General features: G+C 36.0%; 1 protein-coding gene across 1 annotated transcript in view; it reads right to left on the bottom strand.

The window, feature by feature from the left end:
* CD2AP (CD2 associated protein) overlaps positions 1-20,669 on the bottom strand; it is a 142,751-nt gene that overhangs the window by 22,184 nt on the left and 99,898 nt on the right. The window contains exons 12-13 of the mRNA XM_040473713.1: positions 2,083-2,248; positions 1,553-1,695 (exon numbers count right to left, since the gene is read on the bottom strand). Of these exons, the coding sequence (XP_040329647.1) occupies positions 1,553-1,695; positions 2,083-2,248 (309 nt within the window). The remainder of the gene's footprint in view (positions 1-1,552; positions 1,696-2,082; positions 2,249-20,669) is intronic.

The following is a 20,669-nucleotide window of genomic DNA, read 5'->3' as shown; positions in this document are numbered from 1 at the left end:
AAGGCCTCTGTGATAAAGATTGCAGAAGACTGTAGAATTTCAAAAGACGATACAAATGGATTCTTTTATATAAAAATTTAAAAGTGTGCACACAATCTTTTTTGCTGAAATATTATTTTTGAAAACATATTTTCAGTAACATTTTAAATCAAAGAGAAAACAGTAAAAGCTGATAGAGTTATTTTTTTACTACTGACTTCAATAAAAAATAAAGGATATTTTTTAAAAACCTGTTATAAAGAGGATTTTTATTTTTGTTTTTATTTCACCAACGGTAAACAATTTTTACCAGATAAAACACACTAAATATATTTGAGTGAATATCTCTAAAGTATAATCAACATCTCACCACTTTCCAGAAATTATTAATGAATATGGTTTCAGTCAGAGCAGGCAGGAGCCAAATATAGAATGAAAGGATCTTTATAAAACGGATCCTTTATAAAGGATCTTTATAAAAAATTTTTCAAATTAAAAAAACTGAAGGAGGCCATGCACAGGTCAGAGCTTTTACATTGGCAAATGACAATATGGAAAAATAATAAGATCACCTACAATTTTCAAAAGGTTAGTAAGCAGCATATCTTACAATATAGTGACAAAAAAAATCTAAGCGTAATTGACCTTTAAGTCTGAATGTATTTATGAAACGTTAACATGAAGGCTAAAAAATACATTAAGACATTAAAACTTTTAAAAGAATATCATGAGCACTTTAGGGGATTTAAAGAATTCTCTTCTGATTTACATGATCTTGGACATGTAATGTGTCCAATAGTTTGATGACTTTAGACACAAAATAGCATCTGCCTTTTGGAATAACTATAAAGATAAAATTAGAATATAAATGAGAAAGTGCTTGGAAAATGTAAAAGAACTAAAAATAAATGCAAAGTACTACATAATAACTATTACCACAAATGATTGTGCAATGTTTTAATACTGAGACCTTTATCAAAACTTCTGTGTTCCAAGTTTTCCATTTTACAACTAAGAGGTATACAAGACCAGGAGACAAAAATGATGGGTTGAAAAAATCTGTCCTAAAACTTAAGGAACAACATTTAGCTAAGGAAGTAAAGCCTGCTGATACACGCACACATGCATACACGCAGATATAAAAAGCATATTTTCCTGAACTGGAAACAAAAGTACCTTGAGATAAAGTGAAGAAGTAAAAATAATCTTCAATGTAATCTAGTGTTGGCATTAAAAATCAATGTGATCTCTTTATTCTTAATCTTTCAAACTAAAATGTATTCCTATCTGCCTAAGTTAGATAGTACAGACATTCCATCATGAGGGGACAGAATGATAAATGGATTATCTTTTAATCCATTTCTCAGTCCTTATGTGAATCAAGTATTTTTGCCCATTTACCTTCTTTTAGTTTTATTTTTCTATTCCAGCTTCAGAGATTTTAAATAAATTTTAATTAATTTCCACTATATCTATGCAGATATAAAATGCATGCACAAATTTCTTAAATAGTTTCTGAAAATTGTATTGGCAACTTTTTTTAAATGCACCACCTTTCTACATGTTAACTTACCTGTTTCTTTAGAGCTCCTAACTGTAAATGAATCTAGGTCTACTGATTTGGGTCTAAGTGGTAACTGTTCAGAATCTAGCTTTGGTTTTGATACTGGCTCAGTTTCAAATTTTGACGAAATGGTAGAAACTTCCCCATTAATCCTGAAATGAGAAAATCAAAACATATGTAGAAATCACTTGTATATGAGTCATAACCATTTTTTTTAATTATGAATTAATGACACTAAGGATATTACAGCATAATAGTAATTTTTCTCTTTGTTCCACAATATTATTTCCATAAACATAAATCTCCACATTAAGACTAATCACAATAAAATCAGAAATGTAAAAACAGCCTCATCTGTGTGTATTCACCTAGTGTGAATATAAAGTTAACAGAGAACCATCACAGTATACAGAAAAAATATGGAAAACAAATACTTTAGAAATGATTCTGAGATTCAGAAAAGCAGGTAATCAATAAACTTGAGATAAAGTAAATCAGTAAAAATAATCAGGTATAACTTAAAATTAGGTAAAACTTACTTGGCTGTGGGAGGTGGTGGAGGAACTGGTTTTTCAGGTCGCTTTGGGTACACGGTTCCAGGAGATCTCAATAAATTATTGGCTTTGGTGGGTGGAGTGGGCTTCTTGGGTGGGACCTGCGGAGCAGCTGGCTTAGAAGGTTTCTGCTCCAAGACTGATTTTTCATCTGATTATTTAAAAATATTTAATAAGTTATTAACAATCAAAATTATTTAGATTTTTCTATTTCCTAAAGTTAATGTCAGGCTGGAAACATGTGAAATAGAAAGAGAGACATTATTTGTATAAGTGTACAATGTTTTAAAGTTATAACTTAGTAAGACTAAATACCTAAAAGAGCTTATTTTGGGGGCACCCTTTGGTGGCTCACTCAGTTGAGCATCCAACTCTTGATTTCAGCTCAGGTCATGATCTCACAGTGGCAGGATGGATCTGTGGGGCTCCATGTTGAGCATGGAGCCTACTTGCGATTCTCTCCCTCCCATTCCCTCTGCCCCTCCCCTGCTTGCACTCTCAAAGGAAAAAAAAAATTAAGTTTAGTTTGGTAAGAAGGGGGACCACTCGTAAGCTTCTGAGAAACAAATAATGCCCGGTTTTTCCTGTCTTCCCAGCATCCTTTGTTTTTAGGGGTGGTATACTACTCAATACAATCACATGATTTTACTCGAAGCAGAAAGTAATATTATCTATATTCAAATCCAGACCACTTTCTGAAAGTGAAGTATAGGAAACCAGTGACATTTAACATACTTATTTAAAAGTGATCACAATGACAAAGAATGTTAACAGGATAGCTTGATTAGACATAGGAGAGAAAATTACAGACTTGTACTTATAACCCTCATAATTGTACTAGGAATGCATTAACACAATTTCATTTTTTTCCAGTTTATTAACACCCTTAAAAACCCTATGAAGTAGATAAGAAAATATGCTGGAAATAAACAACACAGGGAACAGTTTTATGCCATGTTAATAAAAATAATTTTATCACCAAAAAGGCATGATACTATATATAATGACATACTTGATTCCTGATCTTTCAGATACTAAGAACAAGTATTAAAATTGACACGTGACTCTTAAATTCCAGAGAACAAACTGGTGGTTGCCAGAGGGTAAGTGGGTGGAGGCGTGGGCAAAAGAGGTTATTTTTTTAATTGACACAGGTGCATACATACTAGATATTCATGATAACACAGGAGTCGGCAAAAATGTGTCTAACACATATAATGCAAAAAGAAGAAACTCTTATGTGCCATACTGAGTAATTTTCAAAATTTACCTGGTCTTTGTAAAGAATATCACAGGACCGTAAAGAATATCACAGGACCACAAATAATTTCACACAAATAGGAAACTGATGATTATGAATCTTGAATACTGCAAGCCACAGGTAAACCCCCTCATTCAAAATAAGAGATTTAATTTAATAATAATGAAAATACAAACTACCACTGTTTCAGTTTTACTATTTATGTATAGTTTCCTTGGATCATTTGAAAATACAGCTTAGTCTATTAAAACCACGATCATCATTTGGTACAAAAATCCAATTTTAAATGGCCTCAAAACAAACAATGCATCATATAATTACATCATAATTATACCACCCAATCCTAACTATAAACCAACATAGCCATCTGTATCAGTTGAAACAGTCAATCAAATTTGTAGAAAATATTAAGAAAGATGTTTTATATAAAATATCAGGAAAAATACTGAAGGTCAAATAGAAGTTCACTGATTAACTGAACATACTTCTTTTAACAGATACATAAATAACAGCTTGAAATCAATTAAACTGTGTAGTCTATTCTAAAACAAAAGAATACATTTAATATTCATGGAAATCAAAGGTGACAAAACTAAGATTCATCATTCCTGGTACAGCCATGACTAAATCAACTACAGTATGCTGATTTATCATATATGATGTCAATGTACAAAGTTTTATTTAGTTTTATTGAGGTGGAATTTATATAACATAAAATTAACCATTTTAAAGCGAAAAATTCAGTGCCAGTTAGTACATTCACAATGTTATGTAACAACCACCTTTCTCAAGTTCCAAAACTCATCACTCCAAAAGAAAAGTCTGGTTCCCATTATTCAGTTACTCCCCATTTGCTCCTCTACCCATCCCCTGGCAATCACCAACCTCCTTCTGTCTCTACAGATTTATGTATTCTGGGCATTTCGAATACAAGGACTCATCCAGTATGTAACCTTCTGTGTCTGGCTCATTTCCCATAGCATAGTGTTTTCAAGGTCCATTCTCAATGTAGTATGTATCATCATTTCATTCTTTTTTGTGACTGAGTAATAACCACTATATGCATACAGCACAACCCATTCATCTGTTGAAGGATATCCGGGTTTTTTCCACCTCTTGGCCATTATGAACATTTGCACGCAAATATTTGAGTATCTGTATTCCATTCTTTTGGGTAAGCATCTAGGAGCAATGGCCGGATCATATAGTAATTCCATGTTTAACTTTATGAAGAACTACCAAACTGTTTTTCACAGCAGCTGCAAGATTTTACATTCACATCAGGAGTGTTATGAGGGGTCCAATTGCTCCATGTCCGTGTTAACACTTGTTATTTCCATTTTTATTATTACTACAACAATCCTAGTGAGTGTGAAGCAGTAGCTCATTGTCATTTTGGTTTGCAATTCCCTAATAATTAATGATGTTGAATATCTTGTCATGTCTCCTTTGGAAAAATGTCTATTTCAGTCCTTTGCCCATTTTTGGATTAGGCTGTCTTTTTGCTGAGTTGTAACGACTCTTTATATATAATACCAAACCCATTATATACTCCTGATACCAAATATAGGATTTATGCAAATATTTCCTCCCATTCTGTGGTAAATCTTTCACTTTCTTCATAATGTCCCTTCAGTGCACAAAAGTCCTTAATTTTAATGAATTACAATTTAGCTTTTTCTTTAAAATTAATTACTTTTTAAATTTATATCCAAGTTAGTTAGCATGTAGTACAACAATGATTTCAGGAGTAGATTCCAATGATTCATCCCCTATGTATAATCCCCAGTGTTCATCCCAACAAGTGTCTTCCTTAATGCCCCTTACCCATTTAGCCCATCCCTGTTCCCACAACCCCTCCAGCAACCTTCTGTTCTCTATATTTAAGAGTCTTATGTTTTTATATTATTTTTGCTTCCCTTCCCTTATGTTCATCTGTTTTGTACCTTAAATTCCTCATGAGTGAAGTCATATGATACCTGTCTTTCTCTGATTAATTTCACTTAACATGATACCCTCTAGTTCCATCCATGTGGTTGCAAATGGGAAGATCTCATTCTTTTTGATTGCCGAGTAATACTCCATTGTATATATATACCACTAACTTTTTTTTTCTTTTGTTGTCTGAGCTTTTGGTGTCATATCTAAGAATCCATTGCCAAGCCCAAGGCGATCAAGATTTAGCCCTATGTTTAATTCTAAGAGCTTTAGTTTTGTACCTCATAATTTAGGTGAAGGATCTATTTTCAGTCAGATTTTATATATGGTATGAGGCAGGGGTTCAATTTCATTCTTTTGTATGTGGATATCCAACTGTGCACAGCAGAATTTTAGTTTAGGTAGAAATTCACCAAAAACAAGAAGAAATTTAAGAAAAAAAAGTCTTATGTTACTTTTTCAAATGCCCAAAGAAAGAAATATGTAAGATACAGATGTTATAATTTAAGATAGAGAAAAGAATTATCATAAGAGTATAATTTTATTGAAAACAGCTAAAATATACGGCAGCTAAAAAAATGCCATCAAAATAAATGAAAAATTCCACATCTTATTACAGAATACAAAAATATATTATTAACACTGTATGTAGTAAATTAATCCATCTGTTAATTCAAATGAGGCTTAGTTCCCTCCTGCATGAGTAAGAATAGATAAAATTCTCAAAAAACTAAAAACGGAAATACCATATGATCTAATAATTCCACTACTAGTTATTTACCTAAAGAAAATAAAAATACTAAAAGATAATATGCATCCCGGTTCATAACAGCATTATTTGCAATAGTCAAGATACAGAGCCAGTTAAGTGTCCATCAACAGACAAATGGATAAGGAAGATGTGGTAGGGTGTGTGTGTGTGTGCACACGTGCATGTGTATGTGTGCGTATGTATACATCCCGTTAAAGAAACAGTTTCCTACTCCAAGTGCATAGAAATACTAGCTTATGGTATCTTGCAAAATATTTGTGGCACCACCATCCACACAGAACTGCCTTTTTTAATGCATACTGTAAAGTAGGTAGAAGTTACTAGGTAAGGTATAAGGTATTTATATGGTAGGTTTAAGATGGAAGTTTCACTTACTGAAGAATGCCCTTTACCACTTCTCCATAGTTGCAACTTTGGTCATAAAGCAGGTACCTATCAATCTATTTCTGGATTCAAATTTAGGTACAATGAGAGGTAGAGGTTAAGACTTACTTCTTATATGGATATCAGTATCACTCATTTAATTCATCTTTTCGCTACTACAATGGCAACTTTGCTTATAAATCACAAGGACTTAAAGTCCTTCTAAATGCTTCTTGTTACCCTGACTACTTTGTCAGCTATTTCTATAATTAGACCAGCTTTCTTTTGACTGGCATTTGTCTGGCATATTTTTGTCTACTCTTTTAATTTAATCATTCCTGAATTCTTATCATTAAGATATGTCTCTTGTTAGCAGAATATGGTTGGATTTCTTTTTTCTTTTTTTTTTTTTTTGAGTCTAACAATTTTTCTTTTAACTGGAATGTTTAGTCCAGTTATATTTTCTGTAATTACTTAGTATTTATTTTTTCTTGCTTGGTCTGTTTCATTTTCTCTCCTTGCTTTTTTGTATTTTCATTATTCTATGTTCTCCCATTATCTTTTTATACATTATTTTATTTTTTTGTAACTGCCTAGAGATTACAGCACATATCCTTGAAGTCATATATAAATTTTTCTACTGGCCCTAACACTTTAACTCCATTTACACCCCTGCTGCCTTGTTGCATTTTTATTTCTATAAATGCCCAGAAGGCATTATTAACATTTTATACAGTAAATATTTAGATTTACCTATCTATTTAAGCATTTTTTAAAGTGTATTTATTTTGAAAGAGGTAGAGCGAGGGAACGCACACACGTGCAAAAGGGAGAGGGGCAGAGAGAGGAGACAGAGAGTCCCAAGCAGGCTCTGTGCTGCCAGCTTACTGCCCGACACAGGGCCTGAACTTATGAATCATGAGATCTTGACCTGAGCTGGAAATCAAGAGGTGGAAGCTTAACCAACTGAGCTACCCAAGCATCCCTATTTAAGCTTTTCTGTTGCTCTTGATTTCTGGATCTCCCAGTTGGTATTTGGAATCATTTCCATTCTGCCTGAATAACATCCTTTAAAACTGCCTAAAGTACTGGCATGCCAGTGATAAATTCTCTCAGATTTGACTGGCCTAAAAATGTCTTACTTCATCTTTTTTTCCTGAAGATATTTTCATTGGCAATATAATTATAGGTTAGCAGTTATTTCCTTTAACACTTTGGTGACATGATTCCATGGTCTTTCAGCTTCAAACTTTTTCCAATGAGAAGCAACTGTCACTCTTATTTTTGTTACTCTAAAATTAAATGTGTCTTATTCTCTGGCTGTTTTCAATATTATTTTTTGCTTATAGCAGCATGACTAATAGTGAGTATATGGAGTTTTCTTTGTATATATCCAGACTGGGCTCCACAGTATTTCTTGATTCTGTAGCTTTTTGCTTCATCATTTTTGGAAGACTGGAAACCATTATACCTTCAAATAAGGTTTCTAGTCCCTTCTCTCTCCTCCCCATCTGGATCTTCAATTACATTAAACCTTTTCATTCTATTCTATATGTCTATTAAGATCTTTTCTTTATTTTCCATCTTTCTTCCCACCATAAGCTTCAATTCAGAAATTTTCTTTTGAAAACACATACACATATATATTAACATATACCCACACACATATATCATATACAGTTGACCCTGAACAACATGTTTGAACTGTGCAGGCCTACCTATATACAGATTTTTTTTTTTTCCTCAACGTTTTTATTTATTTTTGGGACAGAGAGAGACAGAGCATGAACGGGGGAGGGGCAGAGAGAGAGGGAGACACAGAATCGGAAACAGGCTCCAGGCTCCGAGCCATCAGCCCAGAGCCTGACGCGGGGCTCGAACTCACGGACCGCGAGATCGTGACCTGGCTGAAGTCGGACGCTTAACCGACTGCGCCACCCAGGCGCCCCGTACCTATATACAGATTTTTTAAATACAGTCCAGTACTATAAAGGTATTTCTTCTCCCTTATGATTTTAACATTTTTTTTTCTACTTTACTGTGAGAATACAGTACATATTATATATAACGTACAAAATATGTAATCGATTGCTGTTATCAGTAAAACTTCTGGTGAACAGTAGGCTATTGGTTAAGTTTTTGTTGAGTCAAACTTGTACGTACAGTGGGCCAGCGCCCCAACCCCTGCATTGTTCAAGGGTCCACTGTATATTTTATAGTTACACAAATTCATTTACACTTACATGGTTTTTAGTTATGCCAAAATTATCAATCACATCTTTTATTATTTTGAACATAAATTAGGCATAGATACTTTATAGCCTGTGTCTGATATTTCAAATACCTAGAACACTGTGGACCAGGTTTATTTTCTGTTTCTAGTCATGTGTCGTATCTCCAAGTATGTCTGGTTATTTCTCTATGAGTAAGAGACATAAAACATTTGTGTGAAAATATACAAAGATAATTTAAAATTCTAGATGATGTCTTCTTCTCCAGGGAATAAGGGTTTACTTTGCTTCAGGCAGCGAGGCGAAGCCACGGTAAAATCCCAGAGCACCTTCTCTTCCAATCAGACTGAGACAATCAGCACGTGGGCTTCAGTGCTTTTGAGAGCTAGTTCTACTTCCATTTCACACTTCTTATTAAACGGAGTCTTTTTTGGAACCCAATTAAAGTTCAAGAGTCTAATGTATCTCCTTTTCTGTGGGCCCTAAACTCCAATTTTTGTCTTCTCAAACCCAAAAATACATTGAAAGTTCTTTTCATAGTCTCAGCCAGCACTTTCAGAAATGGCAAATGCCTCAAAAGGAAACACAGGCTCAAATGCCAGACTCACTTTCCTGGGCTCCCCTCCTCTCCTACATCTTGACCATGTAACTTCTTGTACCCTTCATAGCTCTCCTATGTCTAGTATATATGTATATATTTCACACAACCTTTCCAGTTATTCTTACTCAGATCATTCTCTGCCTGTCTATATGATCACTCATCAGTTTTCTTCAAGAGTTCCAGTTCATCTAACAATTTCTCAAATGTACATATTCTAAGACTCTAAGCTAAACTCTTCCTATTCTGATTTTAAGCAACCTTATCGAACCTTACCTGTATCCATAAATTTAACTAGCTAACTTCCAAGACAGCACCTTACAAATAAATGCTTAATACAAACTCTCAACAAGAGATATCCCATATTTCCTATATTCATATCAAACCGTGTATCAAAAGCTGAACTCGTGTATTTTCTCCTAGAAACTGTCTTTATTTTATTTTATAAATCATATCTCATTTTCCCATCCTCACAACCGTTAGGATCTAATTAGTCAACAAGATGTACTACTATAAACCTAAACCACCTCCCTTATGGGAGAGCCTGAATATATCTCAACATCTTTAGCAGATAATGTAGCTGATTCCCTCAAATCTATCCTACCTTCATACGATCATACCAAGCTATTAAATAGACAGCATTCTTTTTACATTTATCTGGAATTGAACATGTACCCCAAATTGGTCCAAGAAACTGAAGAGGACTTACTTTCCACAGGTGTGGAGAGGTTTTCCTCTTTCCTATTAAATGGACAAAATATCAAGTTGCCCTGATGGTCACAGTCAGCATTCCTGTGACCTCAAGGGAAACCAATCTGAAGACAAAGTAGACACTAAAGATGGCAGATGGCAAATGGAGAGAGATATAATCCAGGTCCATAATGAAATTATTCAATGGAGGGTCATAAAACTCCTACTTCTAGACTTCCAATTATATGAGACTGTTTCCCTATTGTTTCAGTTTGAATAAGGATTTTTATTCTTTGCTCTGAAACCATTCCAATTTCCTTTTTATCCATACCATCACCAAACCTATTCAAATAGCACTAAAACAGTTTCAGAAAAACCTATCTGAACATGTCACACCAGTTTTTAAAAGCCTTCCAATTACATAGTAATTATTGTATTAAATATCCCTTATTCATTATATATTTTGCAAGAAACTACAGAACCAATGTCAAATGAGATTCAGACACGCACACACACTACACCTTTGCCCCATAGGGTTTAGTGGTTTAGTCAAATGTGGGAAAAAGACAATATACAAAAAATACCTAATGTACATGTAACATACAATAATGAGAAATAACTACTTTTAGACAGAGTAACAAAGAAAAGACTAATGTCAAAGAGGTGACATTAAGATAGTTGTTTTAAGCTGGAATCTGAAAAAATGAGAAGGAATCACATATGGAAAGAATCTGAAGGAGTGCAAGATAAAGATGAGATGCCAGGAAAAGGATACTCTACCATGCAACTGGGAGGGCAGAAAACTGATATTCTATGAATGTTATACACTGGGGGAGCCAACCACAAACAGTTAACAAGAGAAAACTCAATAGGGAGCCAGATCACTCAAAATCTGGTAGGCTATACTAAGGCTAATGTGGTCAAGAAAGTCTGCTTTTGGGAAGAAAACACTGTAGGCTAGAGTTTTTTCCCAAATGCAACAAAAAATGTTCAAATATATTAAGTTCATGTGCCATGCATCATAATGACCAACACATATTTATATGAAACATGTGCATGTACCCTTTTTTTTAAATTTATTTATGAAATTTATTGTCAAATTGGTTTCCATACAACACCCAGTGCTCATCCCAAAAGGTGCCCTCCTCAATACCCATCACCCACCCTCTCCTCCCTCCCACCCCCCATCAACCCTTAGTTTGTTCTCAGTTCTCAACAGTCTCTTATGCTTTGGCTCTCTCCCACTCTAACCTCTTTTTTTTTTTTTTTTCTTCCCCTCCCCCATGGGTTCCTGTTAAGTTTCTCAGGATCCACATAAGAGTGAAACCATATGGTGTCTGTCTTTCTCTGTATGGCTTATTTCACTTAGCATCACACTCTCCAGTTCCATCCACGTTGCTACAAAAGGCCAGATTTCATTTTTTCTCATTGCCACGTAGTATTCCATTGTGTATATAAACCACAATTTCTTTATCCATTCATCAGTTGATGGACATTTAGGCTCTTTCCATAATTTGGCTATTGTTGAGAGTGCTGCTATGAACATTGGGGTACAAGTGCCCCTATGCATCAGTACTCCTGTGTCCCTTGGATAAATTCCTAACAGTGCTATTGCTGGGTCATAGGGTAGGTCTATTTTTAATTTTCTGAGGAACCTCCACACTGCTTTCCAGAGCGGCTGCACCAATTTGCATTCCCACCAACAGTGCAAGAGGGTTCCCGTTTCTCCACATCCTCTCCAGCATCTATAGTCTCCTGATTTGTTCATTTTGGCCACTCTGACTGGCGTGAGGTGATATCTGAGTGTGGTTTTGATTTGTATTTCCCTGATAAGGAGCGACGCTGAACATCTTTTCATGTGCCTGTTGGCCATCCGGATGTCTTCTTTAGAGAAGTGTCTATTCATGTTTTCTGCCCATTTCTTCACTGAGTTATTTGCTTTTCGGGTGTGGAGCTTGGTGAGCTCTTTATAGATTTTGGATACTAGCCCTTTGTCCGATATGTCATTTGCAAATATCTTTTCCCATTCCGTTGGTTGCCTTTTAGTTTTGTTGGTTGTTTCCTTTGCTGTGCAGAAGCTTTTTATCTTCATAAGGTCCCAGTAATTCACTTTTGCTTTTAATTCCCTTGCCTTTGGGGATGTGTCGAGTAAGGGATTGCTACGGCTGAGGTCAGAGAGGTGTTTTCCTGCTTTCTCCTCTAAGGTTTTGATGGTTTCCTGTCTCACATTCAGGTCCTTGATCCATTTTGAGTTTATTTTTGTGAATGGTGTGAGAAAGTGGTCTAGTTTCAACCTTCTGCATGTTGCTGTCCAGTTCTCCCAGCACCATTTGTTAAAGAGACTGTCTTTTTTCCATTGGACGTTCTTTCCTGCTTTGTCAAAGATGAGTTGGCCATACGTTTGTGGGTCTAGTTCTGGGTTTCTATTCTATTCCATTGGTCGATGTGTCTGTTTTTGTGCCAATACCATGCTGTCTTGATGATGACAGCTTTGTAGTAGAGGCTAAAGTCTGGGATTGTGATGCCTCCTGCTTTGGTCTTCTTCTTCAAAATTACTTTGGCTATTCGGGGCCTTTTGTGGTTCCATATGAATTTTAGGATTGCTTGTTCTAGCTTCGAGAAGAATGCTGGTGCAATTTTGATTGGGATTGCATTGAATGTGTAGATAGCTTTGGGTAGTATTGACATTTTGACAATATTTATTCTTCCAATCCATGAGCAGGGAATGTCTTTCCATTTCTTTAAATCTTCTTCAATTACCTTCATAAGCTTTCTATAGTTTTCAGCATACAGATCCTTTACATCTTTGGTTAGATTTATCCCTAGGTATTTTATGCTTCTTGGTGCAATTGTGAATGGGATCAGTTTCTTTATTTGTCTTTCTGTTGCTTCATTGTTAGTGTATAAGAATGCAACTGATTTCTGTACATTGATTTTTGTATCCTGCAACTTTGCTGAATTCATGTATCAGTTCTAGCAGACTTTTGGTGGAGTCTGTCGGATTTTCCATGTATAATATCATGTCATCTGCAAAAAGCGAAAGCTTGACTTCATCTTTGCCAATTTTGATGCCTTTGATTTCCTTTTGTTGTCTGATTGCTGATGCTAGAACTTCCAGCACTATGTTAAACAACAGCAGTGAGAGTGGGCATCCCTGTCGTGTTCCTGATCTCAGGGAAAAAGCTCTCAGTTTTTCCCCGTTGAGGATGATGTTAGCTGTGGGCTTTTCATAAATGGCTTTGATGATCTTTAAGTATGTTCCTTCTATCCCGACTTTCTCAAGGGTTTTTACTAAGAAAGGGTGCTGGATTTTGTCAAAGGCCTTTTCTGCATCGATTGACAGGATCATATGGTTTTTCTCTTTTTTTTTTGTTAATGTGATGTATCACGTTGATTGATTTGCGAATGTTGAACCAGCCCTGCATCCCAGGAATGAATCCCACTTGATCATGGTGAATAATTCTTTTTATATGCCGTTGAATTCGATTTGCTAGTATCTTATTGAGAATTTTTGCATCCATATTCATCAGGGATATTGGCCTGTAGTTCTCTTTTTTTACTGGGTCTCTGTCTGGTTTAGGAATCAAAGTAATACTGGCTTCATAGAATGAGTCTGGAAGTTTTCCTTCCCTTTCTATTTCTTGGAATAGCTTGAGAAGGATAGGTATTATCTCTGCTTTAAATGTCTGGTAGAACTCCCAGAGTTCATGTGCCATGCATCATAATGACCAACACATATTTATATGAAACATGTGCATGTACCCTTTATTTCCATGATATAAATTCTGAAATCCTTATCACTACTTTAAATCCTTTTTGGTGCAAGGCAACATATAAACAGATAGTTAAATACAACTCTTTGCCATAGCATTTAAAGGCCTTTTATGAACTACATAAGTGGTTTTTAGTTTTATCTTCAGATGAGAATCCTGAGAAGAGCTTTAAAAATACTAGTACCTGAGGGGCGTCTAGGTGGCTCAGTCAGTTGAGCGACCGACTTTGGCTGAGGTCACAATCTCGCTGTTTGTGAGTTCGAGCTCCACATAGGGCTCACTGCTGTCAACCTGTCAGTGCGGATCTTCTGTCCTCCTCTCTGCCCCTCCCCCGCCGGTGCTCCCCCGCAAAATGAATAAATATTAAAAAAAAATACTACTATCTGAGTTCTACCTTATAAAAATTCTGGAGAGGATCCTTAGTATCAGCATATTTTTAAAAGACACCCAGGTAATTCTAATATGCCACCAAGACCAAAAACAACTGCACCACGCTACATTTCTAGCTAATTTCTAGCTTCCTAAGTTACCTATAGCCATTTCTTGAATATGCTTTCTCTCATTCTTTTCACATTCTTTCTGTGGTCTGGAACCACCTTCTCTTTTCCAGTCAGCACATTATGCTCATTTTCTAAGTCTCTGAATAATTACAATCTCCTCATTGCCATGCACATGTTAACTATTCAACTAGAATTATTAGAGTATCACTTAAAATAGAAAAAAAAAATTAAATCCTAGTGATTAACAGAAGCCAGTTGCCTCATACATACATATTTATTGGTTTTATGTTATTGCATATTTGATATTTATTAAAAGTCTGTCCCATGTGTGGGTTAAGTATAATAAAGAATATTTGCTACTTCTTAAGAGATCAAGATTATTTTTAGGTTCAAACAGGAGTAATATATTACAGATACCAAAATATTCTTTGTAGAACATTAGAGATAAGTACTATTTCCTTTTTGGTAAGCATACTAAATATATAATACAATAGAGTTCTACCACAGGTCTCTCAACTCAAGAGTCTGTACTACAGACTGCATCACAGATAAAAAGGCATGCATTTGAGTTCAGGGTCTCCAATAATAACTGCCGCTAAATGAGTCAAACACACAGATCTTGATTTTAATTCCATACTAAATTGTATTACACCAAAATTCCAGAGCACATACTAATTGAAAAGCATATTTTGAATACTGATTTCCAAATCACTCTGTAATATGAAGAATACTATCCATAGCCAGCACATGAATAGAAAACTACACATTTTTATCACATTTCAATTCCATTAAGTTTTTACTCTGCATTCCTTTTACTGGCTCATAGGAAGAAGAGAACACTCCTAAGCAAACAAGACCTCCAGACTTACAGGCAATATGTTCAATTATGTACCAAGACCAATTTTGCCAGCTTGGAATTCAACGTAAGGCAAAAATACCAAGAATGAGGAGAAAAAAATAAACAAAACATGTTCTACCACTAGGCCCTCCATAAAAGAAATTCATTAAAAATGTAAGTATGGGGTGCCTGGGTGGCTCAGTCGGTTAAGCACCCAACTTCAGCTCAGGTCATGACCTCACGGTTCGTGGGTTCGAGCCCCGCATCGGGCTCTGTCCTAACAGCTCCGAGCCTGGAGTCTGCTTCAGATTCTCTGTCTCCCTCTCTCTCTGCCCCTCCCTTGCTCACGCTCTGTCTTCCTTTCTCTCAAAAATAAATAAACATTAAAAAAAAAAAACATATAAAATACACACACACACATACACAGACACACATATAGGTAGAAAATATGAAATACAAACAAATCAAAGTACAAACAGCAATGAATATGAACAAATCCAAACACTGACTGGGAATCAGGAGAATGCAGATGATGGTTAAGCCATGAGCTTTATATATCTGACTGTCCGAAGAATCAAAAATAAAACAAAAATCCAACTCTGATAGTCTTTATTAATTTTTAGTTCAGCAATTGAGCAAATGAATTAATTAATGATGCTACTGGACCTTTGTGTGGGAACCAGCAGCAGTCACGCAACCTTCTGCAAGAGAAAATCTTACATAGTAAAGTACAACTGTTTCCAAAAGATAGGGTAAGATTCACAATTCAATCTACTGGGGTTCAGAGTCCCAGAAATCGGCCAACTAGACCCTGAAAATCTGTAGTCTCGTGTATTAACAATGAATTCCTAGCATGTGACTACATTTCCCCGGCAACAATAACTTGTCTCCCTTAATGTCAGATACAGAGACAAAAAAACTCAAGAGGAACATCTACCAGCACAACTCTCCCCCCTTCCTATTCTAATTAGGAAACAATACTGCCAATATTAACATATTGGTGTTTACTTCCTGCCTGGAGGTGTGTGCCATCTGGTTATGTTCTGCTTATGAACTGACTGAAAAATAACAAACCCGGTCTTAACACCTGCAGGTATAGAAACTCTAGAGAAAAATGCTCCTCAAGCAAGTGAGCGCAGATTCACTGCCTCTACCAGTAAGTGTTGAATGGCTGGACTTGAGCCCATTATGCCCTTCCTATGGATGTGACTGAGGCTACCAAGGAGAACATGTACATAAAGGTAAACACTTAAATGACTTACAAGCCTAATAGAGCTCCTACACATTTATATGCCTCACTGCCTGGCACTCCAAAATAAACATTAGTTGCTCCCTTCCTTTCATACATAGTTCATACCAAGAACAAGTCACTGAGAATGGAGTGGGTTACTGAGAGGTATGTCCAAGAAACGTTTTCCAAACAGCAGGAGGAAAAACTTCTGCTTCAAAAGTGTTGATATTATTATTCTAATGAAGCATAATATGGCCAGCATTCAGGTATCTCTGAGAAATTAATGTTTATTTTTGAGAGAGAGAGAGAGAGACAGAGCACGAGCAGAGGATGGGCAGAAAGAGAGGGAGACAGAATCCAAAGCAGGCTCCAGGTTCCAAGCTGTCAGCACAGAGCCTGACGTGGGGCTCGAACCCATGAATCATGAGATCATGACCAGAACTGAAGTTGGACACAACCAACTGAGCCATCCAGGTGCCCCTATAATAGCTGTTTTAATGTCCTTGCTATTTCCATCATCTCTTGCCATTTCTGGGTCTGTTTCATTGACTAATTCTTCTAGTTACAGGTTGCTATTATCCTGCTCCTTTCCATGCCTAATAATTTTTTATCAGATAATGGACACTATATATTTAAAAAAAAATTTTTTTTAACGTTTATTTATTTTTGAGACAGGGAGAGACAGAGCATGAACGGGGGAGGGTCAGAGAAAGAGGGAGCCACAGAATCCGAAACAGGCTCCAGGCTCTGAGCTGTCAGCACAGAGCCCGACATGGGGCTCAAACTCACAGACCGCGAGATAATGACCTGAGCTGAAGTCAGATGCTTAACCGACTGAGCCACCCGGGCGCCCCAGACACTATATATTTAACACTCTCAGGTGTTATACTCTTCCAAATTGTATAGAATCCTGTTCAGGAAATAGTTCAATCTGCTTCCAAGGTAAATGTGAAGACGACTTTAGTCTAAGGTGATATAATCTTTTATGGACTCCATCCTACACTTTATGAAGTCTTTCCCCTGTGGCTTGTGGGAACATGAACTATTAGTGAGTTCCAAAAACTGCTTCACCAAATGCTTTCTAGTAGTTATTTCTCTACCTGTGGAAGTTTCCTTTCATGTGTATATAATTCACAGTACTCAGCCAAAGCCTCATGGTAAGCTGTACTGAGATCTCAGAATGTTCTCTGTGCAGTTCCCTCTATTCTGGCACTCTGCCCCACAAAAAGTAGCTGCTTTGACCTCCCTAAACTCCTTTTCTCCTGTTTCCTCAGCTCTAGAGGAAAACCAGACTCTGTTTGGCTTCTTCCTTTCTACTGCCTATAAACTGCTTCTAGACAATAAGCTGGGGTAATGTTAGGACTTGCCTTACTGGCTCAGTGATAACTTCCTTCAGTGATAACAGTCCTAAATGATCTATTGTCCAATACCTGAAACCACTATTTCATCTATTTTGTCCAGTCTTCTAGTTGTTCAACTCAGGAGGGCAAATTCAGTCCTTGTTACTTCACCAAGCCAGGTTATTGAGCAGATAAAATGATCTAAAAATGGATCACCTTCCATTTTGTTAATGGGATCCACACAACTGATTTCAGGGAATATGGGAAGTCATTACTACATTTTAATAAAATCCCTACCTACTTGATGGAGGAGACTATAAAAGGAATATCATAATGTAGGTAATGAAGCCAACAACATAGTTCTTACATTTAGTTCTCAGTATCTTTGTAAAATGAGTCTTTCATGTAGGACCGGTATTATAACCAGGCACCAAAATAAACCAATCCAATGCTCAGACCTACCAATAGCCATATTACATCTGAAATTAAAAAATACTTTTACTAAGTTGTTTTTGTATGACAAATAAAACATTCTCAAACATAAAGAAAAAAAGAATCTAAAAACTTCCTATGCTGAGCATAGATAACGAGAAAGAGATAAAGCTATGAAAATACATGGCATATTCAGGGACAAGAATGTGGTTACTGTATTTAGTGAATGAAAAGGGTAGAAGATAATACCAAAATTGTAATTTGGGGGGGGGGGGGGATCAGTTCCCAATAACAACAAAAGCTGGCTCAGATAAGGATCAACAGGAGCTTTTATTCATTCTTGATGGGAATGCAAAATGGCATAATCTGGAAGATGATGTGACAGTTTCTTATACAACTAAACATACTTTTAACATATGATCTGGCAATTATACTCCTTGGTTATTTTTGCCCAGGTGAACTAAAAGCTTATGTCCACCAAATACCTTGACAAGGATGTTTAATTATACATAGCATCTTTATTCATAACTGACAAAGTTTGGAAGCAACCAAGATGTCCTTCAGTAGGTAAATATGGATAAGCTGTGCTATAGATAGATAATGGAATATTAATCAGCACTAAAAGAAAATGAGCTGTTAAGTCATGAAGACATGGAGAAAACTTAAACACATATTAAAGTGAAAAAGCTACATACTGTATGATTCCAACCATATGACATTCTGCAAAACTATGGAGACAATAAAAAGATTAATGGTCACCAGGGGCTGAGGGAAGGGAGGGATGAAATAACAGAGCAAAGAAGATTCTTAGAATAATAAGACCTATTCTGTTAGACATTGTATTATACATTTGTCAAATTATACATTTGCCCAAACTCATAAAATGTACAACTCAGGAATGAACCCTAATATAAACTATGGACTTCAGGTGATAATGTGTTAGTGGAGGTCTACTCTGGTGCAGGATGTTGATAGTGGGGGAGGCAGTACAAGTGTGGGGCAAGGAGTGTATGGGAATTCTGTGTAGTTACTGCTCAATTTTGTTGTGAATCTAAAACTGTTCTAGAAAATAGTTCATTAAAAAATGAATCTGGCGGGGCGCCTGGGTGGCGTAGTCGGTTAAGCGTCCGACTTCAGCCAGGTCACGATCTCGCAGTCCGTGAGTTCGAGCCCCGCGTCGGGCTCTGGGCTGATGGCTCAGAGCCTGGAGCCTGTTTCCGATTCTGTGTCTCCCTCTCTCTCTGCCCCTCCCCCGTTCATGCTCTGTCTCTCTCTGTCCCAAAAATAAATAAACCTTGAAAAAAAAAAAAAAAATGAATCTGGCAAAACTATGAAATAGAAGCCAGACAAGGGACTAAAGTGAGAGAAATCAGTTAAGAGAATACAGGAACACTGCAGGCAACACACAAGGATAGGCAGAAACAATATTGGCAGTAGAAACAGAAGCATTCTAAAATAGTATTCAAGGTTTTGCTTGTACAGTCAACAACACAAGGGTTAGGGGTACCAATACCCTACACAGCTGAACACAGTTACCTGAATATAACTTTTGACTCCCCAAAACTTAACTGAAAGCCTACTGTTGAATAAATGCCCTTACCAATAACATAAACAGTCAATTAACACATATTTTATATGTTATGTACATTATATACTCTATTCTTATAATACATTAAGCTTAAGAAAAAGTTATTAATAAAATCATAAGAAAAGTACATTTACAGTGCTGTATTCTATTTATCGAAAAAAATTCACATACCAATGGACCTGTGCAGTTCTAACCCATGCTGCTCAAGGGTCAACTGTATATATAACCTAAAATACTAGATATAACCATTGCAGATCTTTCTGTACACAAAGAGAAATAGTTATTTTCTCCAAATTAATAATAACAAAACAAAATGATGTTTTTAACAAAATAGATATGGTACCTTGGAATACTTTCCAAGTTTATATGACAAATACAGACAGTGAAAATTAAATAATACATAACAAATCACTTCCATGTTAGAACTCACTTTTAAAAAAAATTTTTTTTAACATTCATTTATTTTTGAGAGACAGAGAGAGAGCATGAGCAGAAAAGGGGAAGAAATAGGGGGAGACACAGAATCCAAAGCAGGCTCCAGGCTCTGAGCAAGCTGTACACACAGAGGGAGATCATGACCTGAGCCGAAGTTGGAAGCTCAATTGACTGAGCCACCCAGGCACCCCATAACTCACTCTTACACCTAAGAATTTTTTAAAATTTATTTTGAGACTCCAAAAAAGATAAAGTATAACTATTTAAGGCTTACTTTCGTTATTTTTTGAAAAAACAAATAATAATAATAATATAATGAAATACTATAACCTTACTGAAGTAATAGTTTAACTTTTTAATGAATGTAAATTGGTATCAGTTTGAATAAAACCTTAATTTCCTATCACTCTTGATAAAGTACTTCCTCCCAGAAAACTCCAAATAAATACTGAACAGTTGTTAAAAATCAGTGTAAATCTGACGAATGGATAAAGAAGATGTGGTTTATATACACAATGGAATACTATCTGGCAATGAGAAAGAATGAAATCCTGCCATTTGCAGCAACGTGGATGGAACTGG

Source organism: Herpailurus yagouaroundi, unplaced genomic scaffold, assembly GCF_014898765.1.
Source record: "Herpailurus yagouaroundi ecotype Mexico unplaced genomic scaffold, PumYag 139, whole genome shotgun sequence".
NCBI lineage: Eukaryota > Metazoa > Chordata > Mammalia > Carnivora > Felidae > Herpailurus > Herpailurus yagouaroundi.
The sequence above is the reverse complement of the archived record's forward strand: the minus strand, read 5'-3'. Positions and strand labels throughout refer to the sequence as shown.